Below are 19,953 nucleotides of genomic sequence, written 5' to 3'. Positions count from 1 at the left end.
AGGCTTATTTCAAGAAAAAGAATGGTAGAATTTGCTCTGAGAGGAAGCAGTTTCTTTAAAAATGAGTAAAGTAAGCAATCTGTAGAGAAACGTGGTTTAAAAAGTGGAATAATTTATTTTGGAAGTTGATAGCATGTATATACATACACATATTTTGAGTTTATTGGTAGAAGGTTCTTCGATTTTATAATTATGTGGATTATTAAATCTAAATGATTTAGAAATATTTCAAAGTAGCCCTTGATGCAAATGTTATAATTTTATTTAAAACTGTACAGATAAATCATATCTTGTCTTATGCATATTTCCACTACTTGGTTTAAATGTTGCTGCCTTTATTAAGACAGGACTTGGTAGATTGTATGGAGCTGACTGTTTTGAGCTTGATAAGTTAGCTAATCTAATGTAGAGAAAACTTGCTAATTCTGAAATTCTAGCAATTATAAATTGTTTCTACTTTATCCCATGACTGAAATGTCTGAAAATGCATTAGTTTCTTTAGGAAAGGAAGGTACCAAAATTAAACTCTCTGATTTCTGGTAATTTCTGAATTTAAGAAAGTCTGGGATTTAATTTAGGACATTCTATCATGCTTTTAGACACATATAGATCAAAGTCTAAAATTTGATTTAATTTTAAGGGGTCTAATGAATTGTTCTGAAAATTAGAATCTCTGCCAATCTTTGAGATTAGGTTCTTTGAAGTTATTTGCTCCTTATAAAGAAGTTACAAGTTTTATTTCTCTCTGATCTGAACCTGTACTGCATCAGTAAATTAATTTTTTTCTGGTTGCTTGGGAAATGTGGAGATCTTTTGGCGTAATCAAGAAATGGTCTTGTATCACTGAAGCCTTCCTTATATTCCAGAAGTCAAAACTCCTGGCAATTTATACTAAAAAAAAAAATTTCAGTTACTGGAAGAAGTTTTAATTTTGTATAGATGTTAATGCTTTAAGGTGTTCTGTAAAAGAGGACATTTATGTTGCTGCACTGTTTTTCTTTTTTTACTGATACCTCCATTAAATTAAATAAGGAAGAAGAAAATATGTTGAATTGGGGATATTTTTGTTCTTATCAAGGCTTAAAAATTTCTTTTTTTTTTTTTGGAATAGTTGGAGGGTTATGTATGTCTAATGCTGCAAATACTCTTGTGAGGGAAAAATGGTAATTTATAGATATTATTTTTATCTTTTAAACTAAACACTATTCCTTTAAATCATTTTGTGCAAATGTAAGCACCTCCTGTTTGTTTGAAAATGTTTTTAAAATTCAGAACATTTTCCCCAGAGAATAAATTGGTTTTTATAATTTAAAAGAATTTGTGTATTTTTCTGAATTACTGTGTGGAATACAGGAAGAGAGACTAGAAAAACCGATACAATACAGTTTGAGTTGAAAGAGTAAAGGTGATTTCAGAACTGATAAAATCAAAGTTTATATTTTTAACACAGGACTATTTTTACCAGGGAATCTTACAACTTAAGCCTGTTTGTCAAGTGAACTAGGCTTCAGACCCCTGAGTGGCTTTCTTGTTTTTCATCTATTCTGCTATCCTGCTGCTCATCCCTCCATACAGCCCTTCCCCCTCTCAAACTTCTTCCTCTGATCTTTAAAATTGCTTTTTAAAAACATTTTTCTCTATACCTCTAGTTTGTGCATTTTCTCAATAAATTAAAAACTGGGCTAATACAGAGAATAAATGTCAGATATTAAAGGGTAACATCTGACATATATTCTATACCTATGTCTCACCATTAGCATAACTAATGGAGTATATAGTTACCTTCAACGTAAAGAAGACAAACCAATTCCTTTGGGATACTTCCAGTTTGACTAATTGTGTTATTTTCTAATCAGTTATTCCCTTGCATTAAAAACAAACCTTTGTTAAAGGTGAAACACTGAAATTGAGTATATTGGTTACCTTAGAAAAACAGAAAGAGGAGGAAAGTACTTTTCCTATTTGTAAATTCCTGGAACAATAATTTTTCTTTGGTTATAAAAATGGTATGAAAACCTTTTTTGTTTGAAATGCATGTAAGCAGTTTCAGAATAATTCTTGAAATTTGATTAAAATAATTATAATTATGGAATTTATAACTAAGCCATTTTAAAATGAAAGTAATTTATAAATCTGAATGGTTGATATCACCATATGCTGGGGGAGAGGATTATTGCTATAACCATTTTATTCTTTTTTGTTGTGGTTTAATTGTTAAATTTTTTTACTCAAAGCTTGAAGAGGACAAACGGTTGAAGGAAAAGTATCAACTGACTTTGTTAACTATCCAGAAAACATCCATAAATATTTCCTTTGTATATCGGATTCAGATTGGATTTTTTGAAATTATGGCATAAGAAAGGTCATCTCTTAATTTTTAACGTGAAAAAGTTTTTTTCTACTTTAAAAATTAGGATCAAAATCTTTTTCATACTTTCTCCCCCAAATTCAAAGTAGATGTTACCTTTAATCTTAACATCTACAGAACAAATATATATATTACAGTTGAGTAAAATTAATGTTTTCTATTTTCTAAGGATTGGGGTGGGAACTTGTACAGTCAATTCTGCATAATGTGCTGTATTTTAAATTTTGCAAGTCAGTTCAAATGGGAGCTTCTTGCATTTGGTTCCTCGAGTTCACATCTTTACATTGCAAATTATGAACTGTGATCTCACCTGCCTTCATTTAAGAACAATCCACAAACAGTCAATTACAATGTAAAGTAATGTTTTTATTACTGTTTTCAACAAGACGGCTCAGGGTGAGGGTAGAGGTGCAGGAGAGGGAGGGGCACAATCTGACATTGGCACTGAGATACGTTTAACATCAGTAAAACTTTTTTTAAAAGAGAAATTTTACATATAGTTAAATAATTTTTTCACTTGGTGACAACATTCAGGCAACCAAAAATAAAACGAAATGGGAGGGGGAGGTGGAGAGAAAAAGGATGGGGGAAAGAAGGAAAAGGGAGAAACTACTATACATTGATTTGAAAATGTACCTTGGGTTTCATTTTGTGGTGGCACAGCCCGATTGCTTCTTTTGTGTGACCTTTTAAATTCACATTGTTTGGAAGAAAACGATCATTTTGTGCAAGAATGTGATTTGTTTTGGTTGGGTTGCTCTCTTTTTGTTTGCTTCTTAATTAACGAAGGTCTTCTGCCTGATTCCTGTTTGTTTCAGGTGACTTACATAAAAGTTTGTGTCCAGAGTTTCTGCTGTTAATCGCTGAGTTGTGTGTTGTGTGTCTGAGAGAGCACGCCCGTTTGTGTCGCTTTTCAAGCAGTCCCCAGCACCCTATAGTTTGTCCAGGCTTTTGGGATTGGTGAGAATTTCCCTGGCCAACCTCCAGGTCTGCTTGGCAGCGCTCTCCAGGGCAGAATGGGGCTTGCCCTGAAAGAGGTCGAGGTTGGGCAGAAAGTAGTGAGGGCAGCGGCGGCACTGCAGGCAGGAGATGAGCTGCAGCAGGATGCCGTTGAGCCGGTCGCCCAGACACGACTCGTCCCAGTCCGTTTCTCGCGGGTGTTTCTCGCACTCGTACAGCAGCAGCGTCTTCATGTGGTAGTTATTGAGCGGCTGGCCGGGCAGCTCCAGGTGGCGGTCCCGCAGAGTCTTCAGCACCGAGAGGCACTTGTTTCGGCAGCCGCCCATCAGCAGGCGGTTCTCCGCCTCCCCGAACTGTAGCACCCAGGCGTCGCTCTCCGCCGAGCTCTGCTTGCCGGTTAGCGAGTAGCACTCCTTCGAGAGCAAGTTGAACCCTTCGGCCTTGACCTCGGCCACCCGATTGGGGCCAGGCCAGGGGATGTGGGGCATAGGCCACTGTGCCGCGCTTCGAGGCCAGATCCCGGTGCACTTGAACGCCGGTGTGATTTGCACCACGTAGCGCTCCCTGATGCGCAACTTGACCTCGCTGGTGTCCGCGATCATCTTGACCACATCCCGATAGCTGCACTTGTCCACTGCCTGAGCCACCAGCGTCTGGAAACGTGAGCGGATCTTACGCGCTGAGAGATAGCCCGAAGCCGTGATGAACTCGACCCAGAGAGACATGCTCCGCTTCCGCCCATCGCTCAGTTTGAGCACCGCGCAGCCGGGCAGCGAGCCGTCGTCCACGAAGTTGAAGACGCCCATCTGGTTTAGGTAGAGCACCACCTCAAATTCGGTGGGCGAGATGACCTCAAGCCCTTCGTAGCGGGCATCGATCTCGCTCAAGGAGCTGATGAAGCGAGGCTCCTGCACCTCCACTTCCTTGAGCACGTCCGAGACCACCTTACAGACCTCTCGAATGGTTTTGGCGATGGCCGCCTTGCGCGCCTGGCAGCGCTCAGTGTAGTATTTATTGAGCTGGTAAACCAGCTTGGCCTGAGCGGCGATCATGTTGGGGCACAGGTCCGGGCTATACACCGGCGTCTCGCAATACGTTGAGGGATCCAAGGCTCAGGCACTGGTGGTGGCCCAGCGGCTTTCGAAAGAGGCGGTGCGCTACCCGTTAAGCCCCACTTTCACTCTCGTTTTCCACCTGGGCTGACCGGCTGATACGGCTGCCGGCTTGTTTTTTCCTTTTCCCTCTTTCAAAAGCTTTTTTCTTCTGCAGAAAAATTAAGGGGGAAAAAGGTGATTTTCTAAAAAGAAAAGTACCTCCTGGGACCTTTTTACTTTCTCTTGGTATGTAAAGATGACCTTGTGCGAGAGCAGCGGGGTGGGGGTGAGGAAGGAGGACAGAGAAAAAAACCTCAGGATACCAAAAGGTTAGGCTTAGATGTCTGTAGCCGAGATTGCCTAGAAACCTGGAAATGAAGTTTTTTAAGTGCCAAAGTAAATTTAAAAATAAAAGCGAAACATTCAGTGGTTCATTCTTAAACTTCTCTTCCACGCTGGTACGACTTCTTCGCTCAGTGTAGGTGAGTACCTTCTTCCTCACCCTCCCGCAAATGGAAGGTGCAGGAGGTAATTAATGTCCAGGGAGCTGCGAAGTGCAACTCAGTCCGCCGTGCACTTGGAGGTTTGCTGACACCCCGCAGTCTCAGCGTGTTGGTCTCCTCTCTTCTTGGGGGTCGTGTTGTCGCAGTTTTCCTCTTTTCCTACTGGAGGCGTTGTTTGGACTGGGTTTGTTTGTTTGTAGTGGATTCTTCTTGTATTTCTTTAGGTGCAAACCGCTGGAAGTTGTTTGATAATCATTTCTGCTTCGTAATTTATACTTTTGGCCCTCACAAAATCCGTTTTAGTGTGACGAAGTCGTTGCTTGCGTTGCATCTGGGGTGTAGCTATAACGATTCAAGGTTTTCCTTGTCCTCCTCTAGGTTGCTTGTACAGATTCCACTTTGAGTCGTCTCTCCCCCGCCTCTCCTCTCCGACCTCTTTCTCGCCCCCGTCTCCCCCTGCTTCTCTCCCCCTCCCCCTCCCCCTCCCTCGTGCTGCTCCTCTCTCTCCTCCTCCTCCTCCTCTCTCTCTCTCTCTCTCTCTCTCTCTCTGTCCCTCTCTTTCTCCCTCTCTCTTTCTTCTTCCCTCGCTGTTTCCTGGAGTTATTTAGTTTATGAATGGTCCCAGGGCCATCATGAGGGGTGGAGCTTCAGCTCCTACAATCGCTATCCGAGCTGTCAGTGCTTTAGCCAATCCGAGAGAGAAGACAGGCACGCTTGGCGAACGGTAGCAGCCACCACTGCACTTGATAAAGAAAGGGGGTAAAGAGAGAAGTAAGAAAATAGGAGGAGATAATGGAAATCAAATGCTTGCACACATTTTACAGCCCTTCTTCTTTATCCTCCTCTCTTATCAGTAGCAAAGAAGAAAAGGAGTTTATATAGAAGGGACTCTCCTGGAGATGGCTGGAATAACGCGAGGGAGAGTAGCAGTGGTTCAGAAAGGTTCACTTTTTTAATGTTAATGATTCTATCAACATTGGGTAGGAGAAGGTGCAAACTGTAACAAAATTACTTTGGCTTGAAGGCAAATGGGAGGAGAAAGGGGAATCTGGAAAAGGACCTAATTTTTCCAATTCTCTTCCTCCTTTAAAGTCTTCCTCCCTTTCTTCCCCTCCCCTCCCATTGTTGCCAAGAACTATAGCAATTGCTGTATATGTGCACCAGTGGGGGTTTGGAATGGATATAAGGTGAGGGTTTATGAACATAAATCTCTTCTTAGTAATTTCGATATGCTGTTGTAAAACAGGGCAGGGCAAAAACGAGTCCAAGCACCTTGTTTGATAATTGTTTCAGAATTAAGATTCGCATATATTTAATACCATTATTTTATCGTTACAAGAATTAACCAGTTATGAGAGAGAAAATGTCTAAGTTGTAAGAAACGGTGCAAATTTATATGTAGAACTTAGTAGGATATACTTTTAACATAAGCTACTAAAATTGTTTCAAACTTAATGAAAAACAAGGGACGTAAATGTTAACCTAAAGTTTTCTTAAAATGTTACTGTTACAAATCTAATTATGAATGTATTCTGAGGCGGTACAGTTTCATTTGTAAAATGATTTTATTTTCATAATTGGCTCTCGCTTTTAAAATACTTCACTGCCACAAAAATCTGTAAGTATCCTGTTATTGATTACACAGATGGCTTCACTCCTCCCTCGGCATTTCAATGAAAGGCATGCATGTGCCTTTAGTATATGTATTATCCTTAACGAGCTGTACCCACTGTAGCCTTTCTGTACTTTTGGGTGGAAAAAAAAAAAGCTAGAACGTCGTTTCTGATTTGGTTAATACTGTGGGTTTATGTATGAACCTAAGATGTCTGGATTCTGAATCTTTTTAACGTATGTCAGATAGATGTGATTATTTTTAGTGTGATTTGGGAGGTTATATCCAAGCCCTGGGTTATGAGATAAAAATAAAAATCTGTGAGTCTATTTGGGTGAAAACTTCGTTGTAGAAGCCTGGTAGTTCGGTTTTTTTCAAAATCCCTTGGGAGGGCCTGACTACCCTCTTAAAGTCCGGCCGGGTGAAAACTGAATTGAATTGCATAGGGAAGTTAATTTCTTTCCATCTACTTGGTATCAGACACTTGGACCTTTTGGTTCTTTCTTACATACGTGGTGCGGACCACAGGCAGTTTGTCACTCTTCCTCTCTCGTGGCTATAAATCCCTTTCCAAAGAATATTTGCTTAAAAAAACTATCTCGGATTTGTTGCTTAGGGTTTGTCTTACAGGGATTAGGGAGAACAGTCAGAAGTAAGCGTCCGCGCGACTCTCGGATTGCAGAGCTTTAGTTAACTTCCCTGGAGTGGCGGAGACTTGGGCGACTTGGCCTCCAGGCTTCTCCAGGGGGGCTGCTTGCGTCCCGGAACGCCTCGCCGCCTGAAGATCCAGGGGACCTCGCGCCCTCTGGATTGGCGCGTGTGGGAGCCCGGCTCTAACCTGCGAGGCCACGCTGGCGCTCTGGGAACTCCCTGGGCCGGAGGGTACTGCGCTGCCGGGAGAGCGCGACTGGCCGGGAGGGGCTCCGAGGCGGCTTCTCCGAGGGCAGTTACTGGGCGGAGACTGGTGCTGGGGATTGAGGGTGCGGAGCTTTCCCTCCCCACTCTCGAGGTGGTCGCTTCGTCGTAGCCTCTGGCTCGAGAATGGCCTGGCCCGCTGCGCTTCCGAGAGTGTTTGCAAACCGCCTCGGGGGTGGAGGAGTTGGTCCGCAGGACTCCGCCGCCGCGCTGCCAGTCCCGCGTCCTCTCCTCTCGGGTGGGGCGGCCCAGGCAGCGCGGACCTTCGTGCTACCCACTCGCCGGACACCCAGCTGCACCTCCATTCGCGGCTCTGTCAAGCTCGGTTAAGTTTTCTCGCATCCTTGTCCCCACGCTTCTCCACTTTTACATACAGAGGCCGGAGGATGATAAAACGTTACAAATGTTTTGATTTAAAAACAATTCATTACCAATTTACCCTGTCTTAGGTAGATGCTGTAGTAAATAATAAATCAGTTAAACAAAGGCGACTTTAATTTATGGCCGTGGTACTAATTAGAAACATCATTTGAGCAATAAACTTAAACACTTCCAGCAAATAATGCTCCCTCTTGCTGGTTCTCTTTCTCCCCCCTCCCCCACCCCAACTCACTCTGGCTGCCTCTGCTCTAAGAGCAGCTTCAGCTGTGCGTTTGCGGTCCTCTCTTCCTCTGGTTGAATAATTGAAGGGGGAAACGGTATCCGAGGAGGCTGTAATTGAAGAGCCCCTGTCACCTCTGCTTTTATGTATGTTAGTATAGAAGTCCATCAGCAGCTCCTTGATGGTGTATTAAAACGAAGTGGCAGCTCCTTCTGCAGGAGATACTATGTTCTATTAAAGGGGACCAAGTGAGAGAAAGAAACTCTAGAGGCTAAAAGCCACTTCAGGTCTTCAGACCGATTCATCTGTATTCTCTTGTTATAATCCGTCTCATCATACTTGAGTTAATGAGGCAAAGGAGGGGGTGCGAAATCTGATGGTCCTTGACAAATTCATTAGGGAGGCTGCAGGACATTTTATTTGACTGTTAAACATCTTGTTTGTTTGGCTTAGGCAGTGCCAACATCAGCATGCTTCTGCCCAGAGCTGTGGTGCTGGGCTGGCTGCAGGACATTCCTAAAAGGGGAAGAAGGACATTCAGGGTGTGATTTGAATTTTCGTTTTGAATTTTGGGTAGTACATAACCTTCAGACTTCTCTAGGCTTTACCTCTCGCCTCATTACATTAGGAACATAAAGAATGTAGGTGAAATACTGAAGTGGACATTTTTTGGTTACTACAAACTAAAATATGTGAATGTTTAAAACTGAAAGTTTCCCAATTTCTTTAAAAAAAAAAAGAGTCAGGTTGTAGTAATTACTGTGCTAGTTTTATAGCAATATGAATGTTTAAAGTCCGTGAAAATAGGCAGATTACTCATTACATCCTATTTTTACTTATCATAGCTAAATGAACTTTTAATTATTAATGGAATTTCCCATTTCGATGAACCTTTATGTATGCAGAAACTTGGAAACAAAAAATTAACTTTGTAGAAATACATTTTCAAGAGACAATGAGCATATTTTAGGGACATTTTTAGGATTAAAATCAGAAGCAAAACTGAAAACTCTGGTGCTAAAATAAGGTGATAAGTTGACAGAATACTTTAAAAAGTGAAAATATTTCCAATGGAAGAATAATGAATAATTAAGCTAGCTAGAATGCTAACCTTACAATGTTTTGTTCTAAGATAATACAGTATTAGATTTCATCAACATTTTCTTGAAAAGCAATAAATAATCCAATTGGCATACTTTTTTGCATAGAGAATTCAGTTATATTTTCCTTCAGCATTGACTAAGCTTGAGCTTAAGTGCTTTGAGAAAGAATCCTGTCTTCCATTTATAAGAAAACGGTATGGAAGAAAAAAACCTAATGCCCTTCGCCTGTCATTTTTATACATTCTTGCACTGTTGATGAAGCTTGAACTGCTGCAGGGAATGTATGGATTTGAAAAGAAATGATTCGATAGTTCATGTTGTGTTTCTCAGGAGCAAAATCAAACTAATGGCTGAAGTCAGTGCTTCTGTATTCTGACAGTTATAATCCTGTTTATGTTTCCAGAGAATACAAAATTCTTAAACTGTTTTATTTTTTGCTGATATTAACTTAAAAATGAATTTACTGAGTTAACATTAGTACATTTTTTTACTTTATCATGTTGGCAAGACTTAAAATATATCTGTTATTTTATTATCTGCGAAAATACTATATAGTATCTCAATAATCTTTACCAAAGAGTACTCAAATTTTAGAATACATGATTTTATTTTATGGAAAACATTTTAGAAGCTTTCAAAAAAATCAGATTATTGACTTAAGAATGTATCTCTGAGGATTTATACTTTTTGAAAACAAAGGACAACATGTTTACTGGTATGTACTCTTATCCTCTAAAATCTAACTTTAAAACATCTGTGTGGTTGCTAAATTTTTAGTTCTTAGACACTTAATCATTCTACATATTTATTAAAATGCTTGTTTTTTGAAAATAAAAATTCATTTTTATTTGTGGTCAAATTATAAATGAGGAAATAAAATACTATTAATTTCCCTGAATTTAAAATTATTTAACTAAAAACAAAAGTAAATAACCCAGACATGATTTGTTAGTGTGTTCTAGTTGATGAAATTTTATTGAAGTAATTATATTTAAATATATGTTAATGACAATCAAGATTATACTATCCACATGATAAGTCAAAGTAAAACTACATTCTCTTTCATTCTCTGTCAAAGGATTTAATTTTCTAAAACTCCAAAGTGTCATGGAGACTGTTTCTAAGCTATTGGTAATTATTATTCTGGAATCAATCTAAAATAACCAGTAATAGAATGTTTGCCTTGAACAGTTCACCATAGTGCCTATTAATAATTTTATATGGTCAAGCATGCAGTTGAAACAAGTTATTCTTCCCCCCTCATAAAAGAGCCTTTAAAAAATAAAACTAAACATTTTTTTTTTACCCTCTTTGATTAGTAACCCAAGGGTATTGTTCTCATTCGAACCGTTTGAACTTCAGTTAATTTTATGTCAGGTAAAAGCAATAGCTTTAATTTTGTATAGTAAGCTTATGAAACTGCACTGAAAAATAAAATACTTTTATGTACTTTTGATGAGTGTTTTTTGTGGGCCTTTTAAATTTGTTTGGATTGCCTTAGAAAATATATACGATTAGAGATGTTTGTTACGTATTAGATTTTTACAAATATAATTCTTGTATTATATAGTGGGATGAGAAAATTGAGACAATGCTACATATTAGGGTTTTTCCCCAAGTTGAATAGCAACTGCATAAGTGAGTACTTTATTAAACTATACATAATTTGATGTAACTAAAAATATACAATGATAGAGTAAGGAACTTGTGCTCAGGAAAATGGAAGTAAGCAGTTTTTAGCCTGACTGAGGAGTAAATACCATTATATTATTGAGCTAGGATGTGAAATGTTAACATCCAAGTTAATTCAGCAAGTGTGTTTTAGAATGTTTCATTGAACTTTCTGTATTCTCGCTTATATTGGTATATGTCTTTTGACCTTCCGGAGAAATCATGTATCTTTTTCTCACTTTAAATGTATACATTTTTGAGTTGTAACAACTATTCTTTTGTTTACATATGTAGTTAAGCAGTTCTGAAAAGCTGGAGCAAATTTAAAAAAAAAAATTTCTTTTCCTATTCTTTCTTGTTCCATCCTTTCTTCTTTTTCTCTCCCCTCCTCCTTTTTTGAAAAAGTTTGAATTTATTAATGTACTATTAGGCAAATATTAAATTTTACCTGCCGAATAACTTTGGCTTTCATAAGTCACTATAATCTTGAGATAAAAGGGTATATTTGGTAGAGCCAACTGTTAACTTTAAGAAATGAATGTATAATTTGTGGATTATTCTTTGTGACTTTTCCACCTGAAGTACCAAATTTTGCTGACCTTTAATATCATTTGCAGAAGTTAGACAGAAAAACTGGGATCAGACAATAATTTAAATGCTAAAGAAAATTGAAAGCTGATCTTATGGTTTCAAGAAGATGCGATCGCTTTTGTTTATGAAGATGATGTTATTGACTCACATTGTGTAGAGTATGTTTCTTAGGATATTATAGCCATCCCCACTCCCTTTCTACTTTCTTTTGTGATCAGTGCCAGACATTAACGAAACAGATGAGTGAAATTAGAGATGTAGATTATACTATTATTGAGCTGTACTTAGTTCAGAATATAATATTTGGCATTACGTTCTACTTCTTTCAGGTCATATAAGACATTTTGTGCGCCTGTGTTTAAAATTATTAGTTAAGCATATCGTCTGGATAGGTTTTTGTTTTACTTTAGGAAAAGTAGCCATTTTAAACATTTTATTTAAAAATGTATTGGACTTTGTGTTATTTTTAATGGAAATGTTAAAAATCTAACTTGCCCCATCCTTCAAATGTTATGAATTAGTGTAAAAGTGATTTGCAGAGAGGTTTCTCTGATTGCTTGTAGTGGTTAAAAAACAACAAAAAAATTCTTCATTGACTGCAATCTTTGTATAGAAGACATCTGTGCAGTATAAATGAAATAATATTTAATGATCTAAGGAATGGAAACTTTACCCATCTCAAATAAAGCTAGATATAAAACAGCTGTCTTGGCCTATGAATATCAAGGTTCTACCAGTCTCTTTCCTGAATTTTTTCTTCCTACCTTCTCTTATTATCTTTGGAACATAAAGAGTCATGCTCTTATTTTCTGACTGATTTGGTGTGTAGGTAATTATGTTTAAAATCGAGGTTAGTAGGTTTCAATCTAACCAGATTAAGTAGAAAATCTTTGATCTGTAGCTGTGACTGTTTTCAAATGATTTGCTTGCTGGGATCAGACACTATCCATACCCTTTCACTTTGCTATCAGCTATGTACACACAGAGGAGCAGAAAGATGACCAGATGCTTAGTTAATCATCATATTAGATCAGCAAAGGATTCCAACCTTACTTAATTGGGTCTTCTATTTCTAATATTTGTTCTACAGCAACTTTTTGGTTAAATGCTTTACAAATCACCTAATCTTTTCTGCAAATAAAAACTTTCTATAAATTACATACATTAAAAATGAATGATACAAATCTATGTGTTTTTGTAAATATAAGGTGCTTGCTATCCAGTTTACCTGGATGGATAAAAGGAGATAGTGTGAGAGTATCAGCAAAGTATCAGTCTAGGAAACAAAAAGCCCCAAATTTTTGTCCTGGCTTGGTTATCTGGGTGACTTTGATGAAGTCACTATCTTCACCCATTATTTTCTCAATTGTTAAATGAGGGGCTTGGACTAGGTAATGGTTTCTATCTCTTCTAGATAAAAAAGTCTGAAAATTTCCACTATTACATGACTAAAGTCATTGACATCTTTATTAGTTTATTTCAATCAGAAATCTTTCCGCAAATGTTTAGGCTTTCAGTGCTGCACTAACATAGGTATATGAAAGTTTTTAACATGAAAAACTCCTAGACAAGAATAAGCTTATAGATATTTTAGATTTATGGAAAAAAATTGCAAAATATAGTTTGGAGACAACTGTGAGGGACATTGAAGTAGCAACTTGGGAAAAATTCTGAGCACACTAATTATTGCTTGATAGGAGGTGAATCAAAATTACAAAAGTGCAGTATGTATTTCTGTATATAGAAAAATAATATATGTTTAAATGTATAAACAAGATGTGTTTTTCCCCCAAAATATTTAATGGACTATCAGTGTTTCTGACATTTTTATGGAGATTGAATATTATGTAAATATTAGTTCTTGAAGCCAAAGTAAGTTCCCATTCACAATTAGCTTAATAAAAAAAAGAGAAAGAAATTATTGGTCTTCTCTTTAGAGAAATGACATTGTGCTAAGCAACTATGATATTACCAAGTTCATACTGTGTTAAAAGATAGATCTAAGCAGGGAAGTGGTTTTCAAAACACGAGTCACTAAAGAAAGGAAAGTTTTTATACTGCTTTATCATGCTTTTCACTTGTTTTCATCAGAAGATCTGACATGCATGAAAGTGTTAACATCTTTTATTTTACAGATGTTCTTAGTTTTCCCTCAAACTGTAAAAGATGCTATATCAGAGTAGCATGGTAGGAAATAATTTCAACACCTCCTTCCACTTATGTGATAACTTCTTATTTGTCTAAGCTTGTGGATACTTTTGGAGGGAGTGAATTGAGGCAAGAAAAGATAACATATTGGCATCTAATTGTTCTCATTTTGAGATATATATCAGTCAGTCTATCTGGTATATAATATCCTCTCTCTAAAATAGGTTTTAAATGGGCATAGTTATTTTTACTTCTGTGTTATGGTCATTGGAAGTCTCTCATTAGTTACAATAGGAGTGCCAGGTGACCAACAAGACTTGTTGATGGGCACTCTGTGGGTTTGCAAAGTGCAAATCTAAAAGTCTGAAAGAGGAGAAATGCACTGCTATTTGTGAATTTATGTTTTATCTCACTTCACTTGAAAATTTATGAGTAGCGTGGCTTAAGGGTGCTGGAGTTGTGTGTTCCAGGGCTTGCCCCTACTGATAACACCCTTGTTGGCGTGAAAGTGCAATGCAAATTATGACAGTTACAACCTTCTGTTTTGTTTAACCTGTCAGTAGATTTCCTGGCTCAGTGCTGAGGGCAATGGTGTGTTCAGCTAGTCCATATTCACCTAAACTTAAAAGGTCAGGTTTCTACAGGCAAGCCTAGTCAAAGCCTAATTGATGAGGAGGGCAGGGAGACAGAATTTACTGTTCTGTTGGCTAGTTTCATATCGTTAGGTTGTCCTGAAAGCATCAGGCAGTCACAGCCCCTTTCATGTAAGTGCTGACCCTAGACAGGAGCTGACAATCAAAGGAGGCAGCCACAGGAACCAGTGCAAGTAGGCTATTGATTTTTCAGTTAGGTCTAAGTAGTTTGTAGTATGGGTAATGGGTGACAGAGGCAGGTATGTCATTATCAATGAGCTCCAGAACAGTAGTGACAACCCTCCCTCATATTTCCTTTAGCACTGACAGTATGCATCCAGAGGCGGTCAATAAATCGCCCAACCTTTAACTGACAAGTGACTTGGAGGTTTAGGTTGAGGAGTGGAAGTTACAGAACTAAACTTCTTTCCTTGAACTTGACTAGATCTAGCAATGGAGTCAGTAATTATATTGTAACTTTTTAAACTTTTGATTTGGATGAGTCTGTGCAGCTGTGAGAATCAGAATTTTAAATGTTTGAGAATTTAAGAGGCATATTTACTTAGTTAGCTAACGATAAAAAATGAGCCAATCATTTGTAAATGCATTCTGCAAAGATAATAAGTTGGGTTGTTATGGTATAGTTTTGCTTTTATTTTAGACTAGCTCCTTATTTAATCAAAGATACTTCTGTTATAAAAGTTCAATAGTTAGAAATTGCCTCTTAAAATCCATTTTAATTCCTAATCTCCTCCTACATATTTTAACTGCAGACCAATTTTCAGTAGAAACAAAAAAGAAAAAAAATCTTGAACCATTTGTAAAAGCCGCTAAACAGTTGCTATTTAACCTTCAAATTTGTTTTGTAATTTTTTCACAATAAAATAGTAGAAGGAGCATTTGATGACTAAAGTTTAATGAATTATAGTTGCTTCTGATTTACAAAGAAATAATGTTGATTTTTGCTTTCACAGCATTTCATGTGGTTATTTATATTTAAAGAAGATATAGTTTATACTCATGTAAACACAAAAGTGTTACAGGTTTTGACTAAAAATACACACATTCTAAAAGGGATATAAAATAATTTCAAGACATTTTAAATTTAAACCAATCTCTATTTTGTTAAAATATCTAATTAATATGAAGAGATGATAATATTTATAACTAGAAGTGGGAGTTTGGGTTGTACCAGGACCCTTGCAAACTATCACATGCTTACATTGAAAAAAAAAAAAAACACTTTAAACAGATTGAAATAAAACAGAAAAGTAAATGTTTTTAAAAACTTCCTTAAATAACTTATTGCTATGATATCTTGTTTAACATTGTGATATTGTACAGAACCAGAGTTTGTCTGTAGTATCATCTAGCTGTAGAGTACCCTGCTTGGCCACATGAATCATTTTCATTTGTCCAGTGGAACTGAAAATTTCTTTAAAAACAAAAACAACTAACCAATAGGTTAATTCATGCTAAAGGTATGACTGCTTAAGTGTTTTCTTCAGTTTACAGTGACTTTCTGTGCGAATGCCCCTGTCTTTTTGTTTACAAAACGGAGAATAAAAACTTGAAACCTTGTGAAAGATGGCTACTATGTTGTTGTCTTAGTTTTAAAGAAGCTTTGGCATTATGTTAATATTTAGGAAAGTCTTATTTGGATCCCTTGAATTAGTTACCGTTTGAGGCTTACAGATTCTTAAAGCAATATTCCTTTCAGAATTTTTTTTTCTGCTGTTTATTAATCACTGATTTAATCTGTGTTTTTCTGCTGGGTTAGAGGAAAGATGTACCTGAGAATCTTGTAATCTCTGTATCATTAGCTATATTATAGGTAGAGCTTCTTTGCTTTATCTATAATCATTCCTGAATATTCATGCTTTTTCAGGAATGAAAAAAGAAAGCTGCAGTAAGGGGGACAAATTAAATTTTCATGAAAGAAAATCCTAATCAGCAGTGACAGTGTAAGAGAAAGATGATTGCCACTTGGTCATTGTGGAGAGGCACTTAGATTTGGTGTCAGTGCTTCTGTTAATGATGACTAATGTCTTTCTTGGAGCAAGTGCATGCTCAAACATACTGCTACAGCATATAGCAGGAGAGGGCTCAGCAATAGGCATCAGTAAGCAAAAGCATTAGGTATCTTAAAACAAAGACTTTTTAATGCAGTCAGTTTGACAGTCTGTATTATTAGAAAAATACAAACGTAATTCTAAGGCATTTAGCCACAAATTTTCAACTATTTTATGTCTAGTACTAAGAGGTAATTTTTTAAATTAAAAGGTAAAGAAACCAAGGAATGTTAATAAGATATGCCCCCTGTTTTGTCACTTACAGCAATGGGCACATACATTGCACTGCACAGAATGATATGTGCTGAGAAAGTTTTAAAAAGAAGCCAACTTACAACAGATTTTTTTCATACCCTTTTGCTATATTCTCAACAAATGCTTTATAGTTAATAAAATGAGAGTGAATGACTCAAAAGATCTTTCTAGATCTTTTAATCTTAAATAGATTGCTTACAAAAAGAAGATGACATGTGTTATTTCTTCAGCTTTTCCCTAAAGTATAAGACCTTTCAGAAGGGCATTTGCAATGCTTGTCATATTTTTTCATATACATCTTATTGGCCTGACATGTCTCGAGAACCATGAGAACACAGATGTCATTGCATTCAGACAACACTAATTACTCTGGGATTTTTGCAGCCTCAGTGCCTACATGTAACTGTCGATTATGATTGTTCATGCAGGCTACAGTGGGGACACTTTACACATGAAAATAGTGAGATGCAAAAGTAGTGAGACAGGGCTTTTAGTCTCCTATTGTTCTCCAAAGGAACTTGGAAGAAAAAAATTCCTGACACATCAATTTCATTCAGTATTTTACATTTGAACTATGTTTTGGCAACATTTTCTTTTCTGAAGTGAGTTATGCTTTAGTATTCAGTGAAATCTATTATCCATCTGTTCTTTAACCTTCTTGAACCATCTTTTGCATTACTTTGTCTTCAAGCTTCATGGGAAATTTCTTTCTGTAGCTTATAGTTTGAGAGAAACACTAATTGTGGTATGAGTATTTTGAAAGTGACAGTGCAAAACAATAAATATGTATGATGTGTTCTTCTGGTGTGTGATTTAATGTTTAATGAGAAGCTTCAGCAAATATGGTTAGTCTCAATTTAGATAAGTGCAGCCATCTTATGCTTTTTAACACAGGTCAGTTCTTTGTTTAATTTTCTCTGTGGTACTCTGAATTTCAGTTTATGATTCATGGTGTTTAGGTGGTAGAAATTTTAGAGGTCAAATGGTGGTCAGATCTGGGCCCTCACTGTTAAATGTGAAGACAAAATACATGTTTTGATAAAAAGCATAATCTGTGTTAATTACCAATTGGAAAATAAAAGGCTCCAATAATGTAACTTCATATGCTGATGAAGCAGAATTGAGGCAGCTTGATCAAAGATGTATGATGAGATAAAACTGCAGTCTCTGCTGTACAGTTATAGTAATTATGACTAATGAACCGTCCAGTCTGGATGAAATGGCAAGCCCACAGGGACTGTGTCCAATCAGTTGTGACTTATGCAAGCTGAACAAATCATTGAAGGGACTCCGATTCTGAAGTATACTCTGTTTGTTATTAATACAGCTTTTGTTTGGACAATGTAAAGCAATAAAAAGTTATTTACAATTTTTAAACCTAGAATATAATTTTCCTTGTTTCATATATTTATTTAAAGTTAAACACATGTCGTGACCTCTGCTTTACCTCTTGTTTCTTAAACACACTTAGGTCACTATTCTAATACAATTCTTCAACTACCTGCTTGTCCTTCTATTGTGTTACTTCTGAAGACCCTTTAGAACTATTTACTTTTGATTAGGGTATATTGTTCACCAACCAGATATTGGAAAGATGCATCTACAAAAATAATAGCACATATGAAACGTTTACTACATGACAAACAATGTTCTAACTATTTTATCTATGTTAACTCATAGATTTTTACAACAACCCCTTGAGGTGGTTAGTATCACCATTTTGCTGATGAAGGAACTGAGACTTGGGGAGGTTGGGGCTCTTGTCCAAGATTACATGCTTTTATAACTCTTGGATTTCCTTGTAGAAGCTAGTTGTAGTCTTCTGACCCAAATCTACCTCTAAATTATCCTGGCTTTCTCTTTTTCCAACCAGGGCTAATTTTTTTTTGTTGTTTTCTGGCATCTGACAAAATTGTAGGACATTTAAAAACTGAGTGCTCATGTGTAGGTCTGGAATACTAATTTAAGTGAGTAGAGCTTTGGGGATGGAGTTTGAAAGTGCTTTTGGTATGAATATATATCTAAAATGAAATATGTTAATTTCATACAATCTTGAAACTTTAAAAATTTTAAGTTGTAATAAGAAAACAGTCTACCTAACCTACTTAAATGAAAATAAAGTGCAAGTACAGTGCTGATAAAATAATCTTGGTTAATTTTCTTTGGGATTATTTGCACTAAAGTTTTCCTCCTCAAATCAGGTACAGTCCTCATCTTAATGTTTTCTTTTTACCACCACTTACATGCTGCCTGCTATATGGTAGATAGTCAATAAATATTTATGGAAAGAAGGAGGGAATAAAAGAAAGAAGGGAAATTTTTCAGTGGTTTAATAATTAAATGATTTTATTAAATACATGTTTAAAGGCCAGGCGTGGTTCCTCACGCCTGTAATTCCAGCACTTTGGGGAGGCTGAGGCAGGCTGATAATGAGGTCAGGAGATGGAGACCATCCTGGCTAACATGGTGAAACTCCATCTCTACTAAAAACCCTAAAAATCAGCCCAGTGTGGTGGGATGTGCCTGTAGTCCCAGCTACTCAGGAGGCTGAGGTAGGAAAATTACCCAGAAGGCAGAGGTTGCAGTAAGCCAAGATCCTGCCACGGCACTCCAGCCTGGGCAACAGAGCAAGACTTGGTCTCAAAAAAAAAAAAAAAAAAAAAAAAAAAAAAAAAAAAAAAAAAATAAATAAAAATGCATGCTTGTATTCTAGTTTCCTTGGCAGATATTTACTTAGAGGAATAGAATAAAACACCTTTTCATTATGCCATCGTGCTTTAAAATCCTTAAAACCCCACCTAATCAACTTTGTTTCCCATTGGCCCCAATCTGAAGGCTTTAACTTTCCGGGATAGCTTGCTTACATCTATCATGAGATGCCACACACAGAGCTCTCTTTGATTTTGTTTTGTTTTTTAAAAAAAATGATTATTTATTTATTTATTGTAGAGACAGGGTCTCACTATGTTGGCTAGACTGGTCTTGAACTCCTGGACTCAAGCATTTCTCCTGCCTCAGCCTTCCAAAGTGCTGGGATTACAGGTGTGAGACACAGTGCCTGGCAAGAACTCCCTTTGAACTGATGTTTCAGTTACCAGTGATCTTAAACACATTAATATATTGTTGTTTTTGTTCTTTCTTCTATCTTGTTATTGATGTATTCCTCTCCCTTTGTTAATCTACTAATGTGACAAGTTATTGCAAGGCAGATATCAAGTTATTTACTTGGTACCACTACATGCCTAGGTACATAGTACATGCTAAATAAATGCCTATAGAGTAGTAAATTTGATGCCCTTCTTTTTTCAACAGATTTCTATCAGCAAGGTCAAATTTACAATATGATATTCCTTGAGGTAATGTGAAAGCCTTTCAAAACTCAATTGAAATGAGATGATAAGAATAACACACCACTTATTGAACTCTTA

The 19,953-nt window shown here is 37.0% G+C and overlaps 2 protein-coding genes across 2 annotated transcripts in view; one reads left to right on the top strand and one right to left on the bottom strand.

The window, feature by feature from the left end:
- The window catches only part of LRBA (LPS responsive beige-like anchor protein), a 727,560-nt gene that overhangs the window by 428,358 nt on the left and 279,249 nt on the right, over positions 1 to 19,953 (top strand). The gene's annotated exons all lie outside the window — the stretch shown is intronic.
- On the bottom strand, positions 2,712 to 7,990 carry MAB21L2 (mab-21 like 2). Its single transcript, XM_037740720.1, has one exon. It carries the CDS (start codon positions 4,378 to 4,380, stop codon positions 3,301 to 3,303), a length of 1,080 nt encoding a protein of 359 aa, XP_037596648.1. The 5' UTR covers positions 4,381 to 7,990; the 3' UTR covers positions 2,712 to 3,300.

The sequence above is a fragment of the Cebus imitator genome, unplaced genomic scaffold (assembly GCF_001604975.1).
Source record: "Cebus imitator isolate Cc_AM_T3 unplaced genomic scaffold, Cebus_imitator-1.0 Scaffold4, whole genome shotgun sequence".
In the NCBI taxonomy this organism is placed as follows: domain Eukaryota; kingdom Metazoa; phylum Chordata; class Mammalia; order Primates; family Cebidae; genus Cebus; species Cebus imitator.
Note: the sequence above shows the minus strand (reverse complement) of the source record. Positions and strands in the feature narration are given on the sequence as shown.

Excerpts from the sequence above, each read along its gene's own strand:
- MAB21L2 (XM_037740720.1), bottom strand. The coding sequence starts at position 4,380 with ATGATCGCCGCTCAGGCCAAGCTGGTTTACCAGCTCAATAAATACTAC.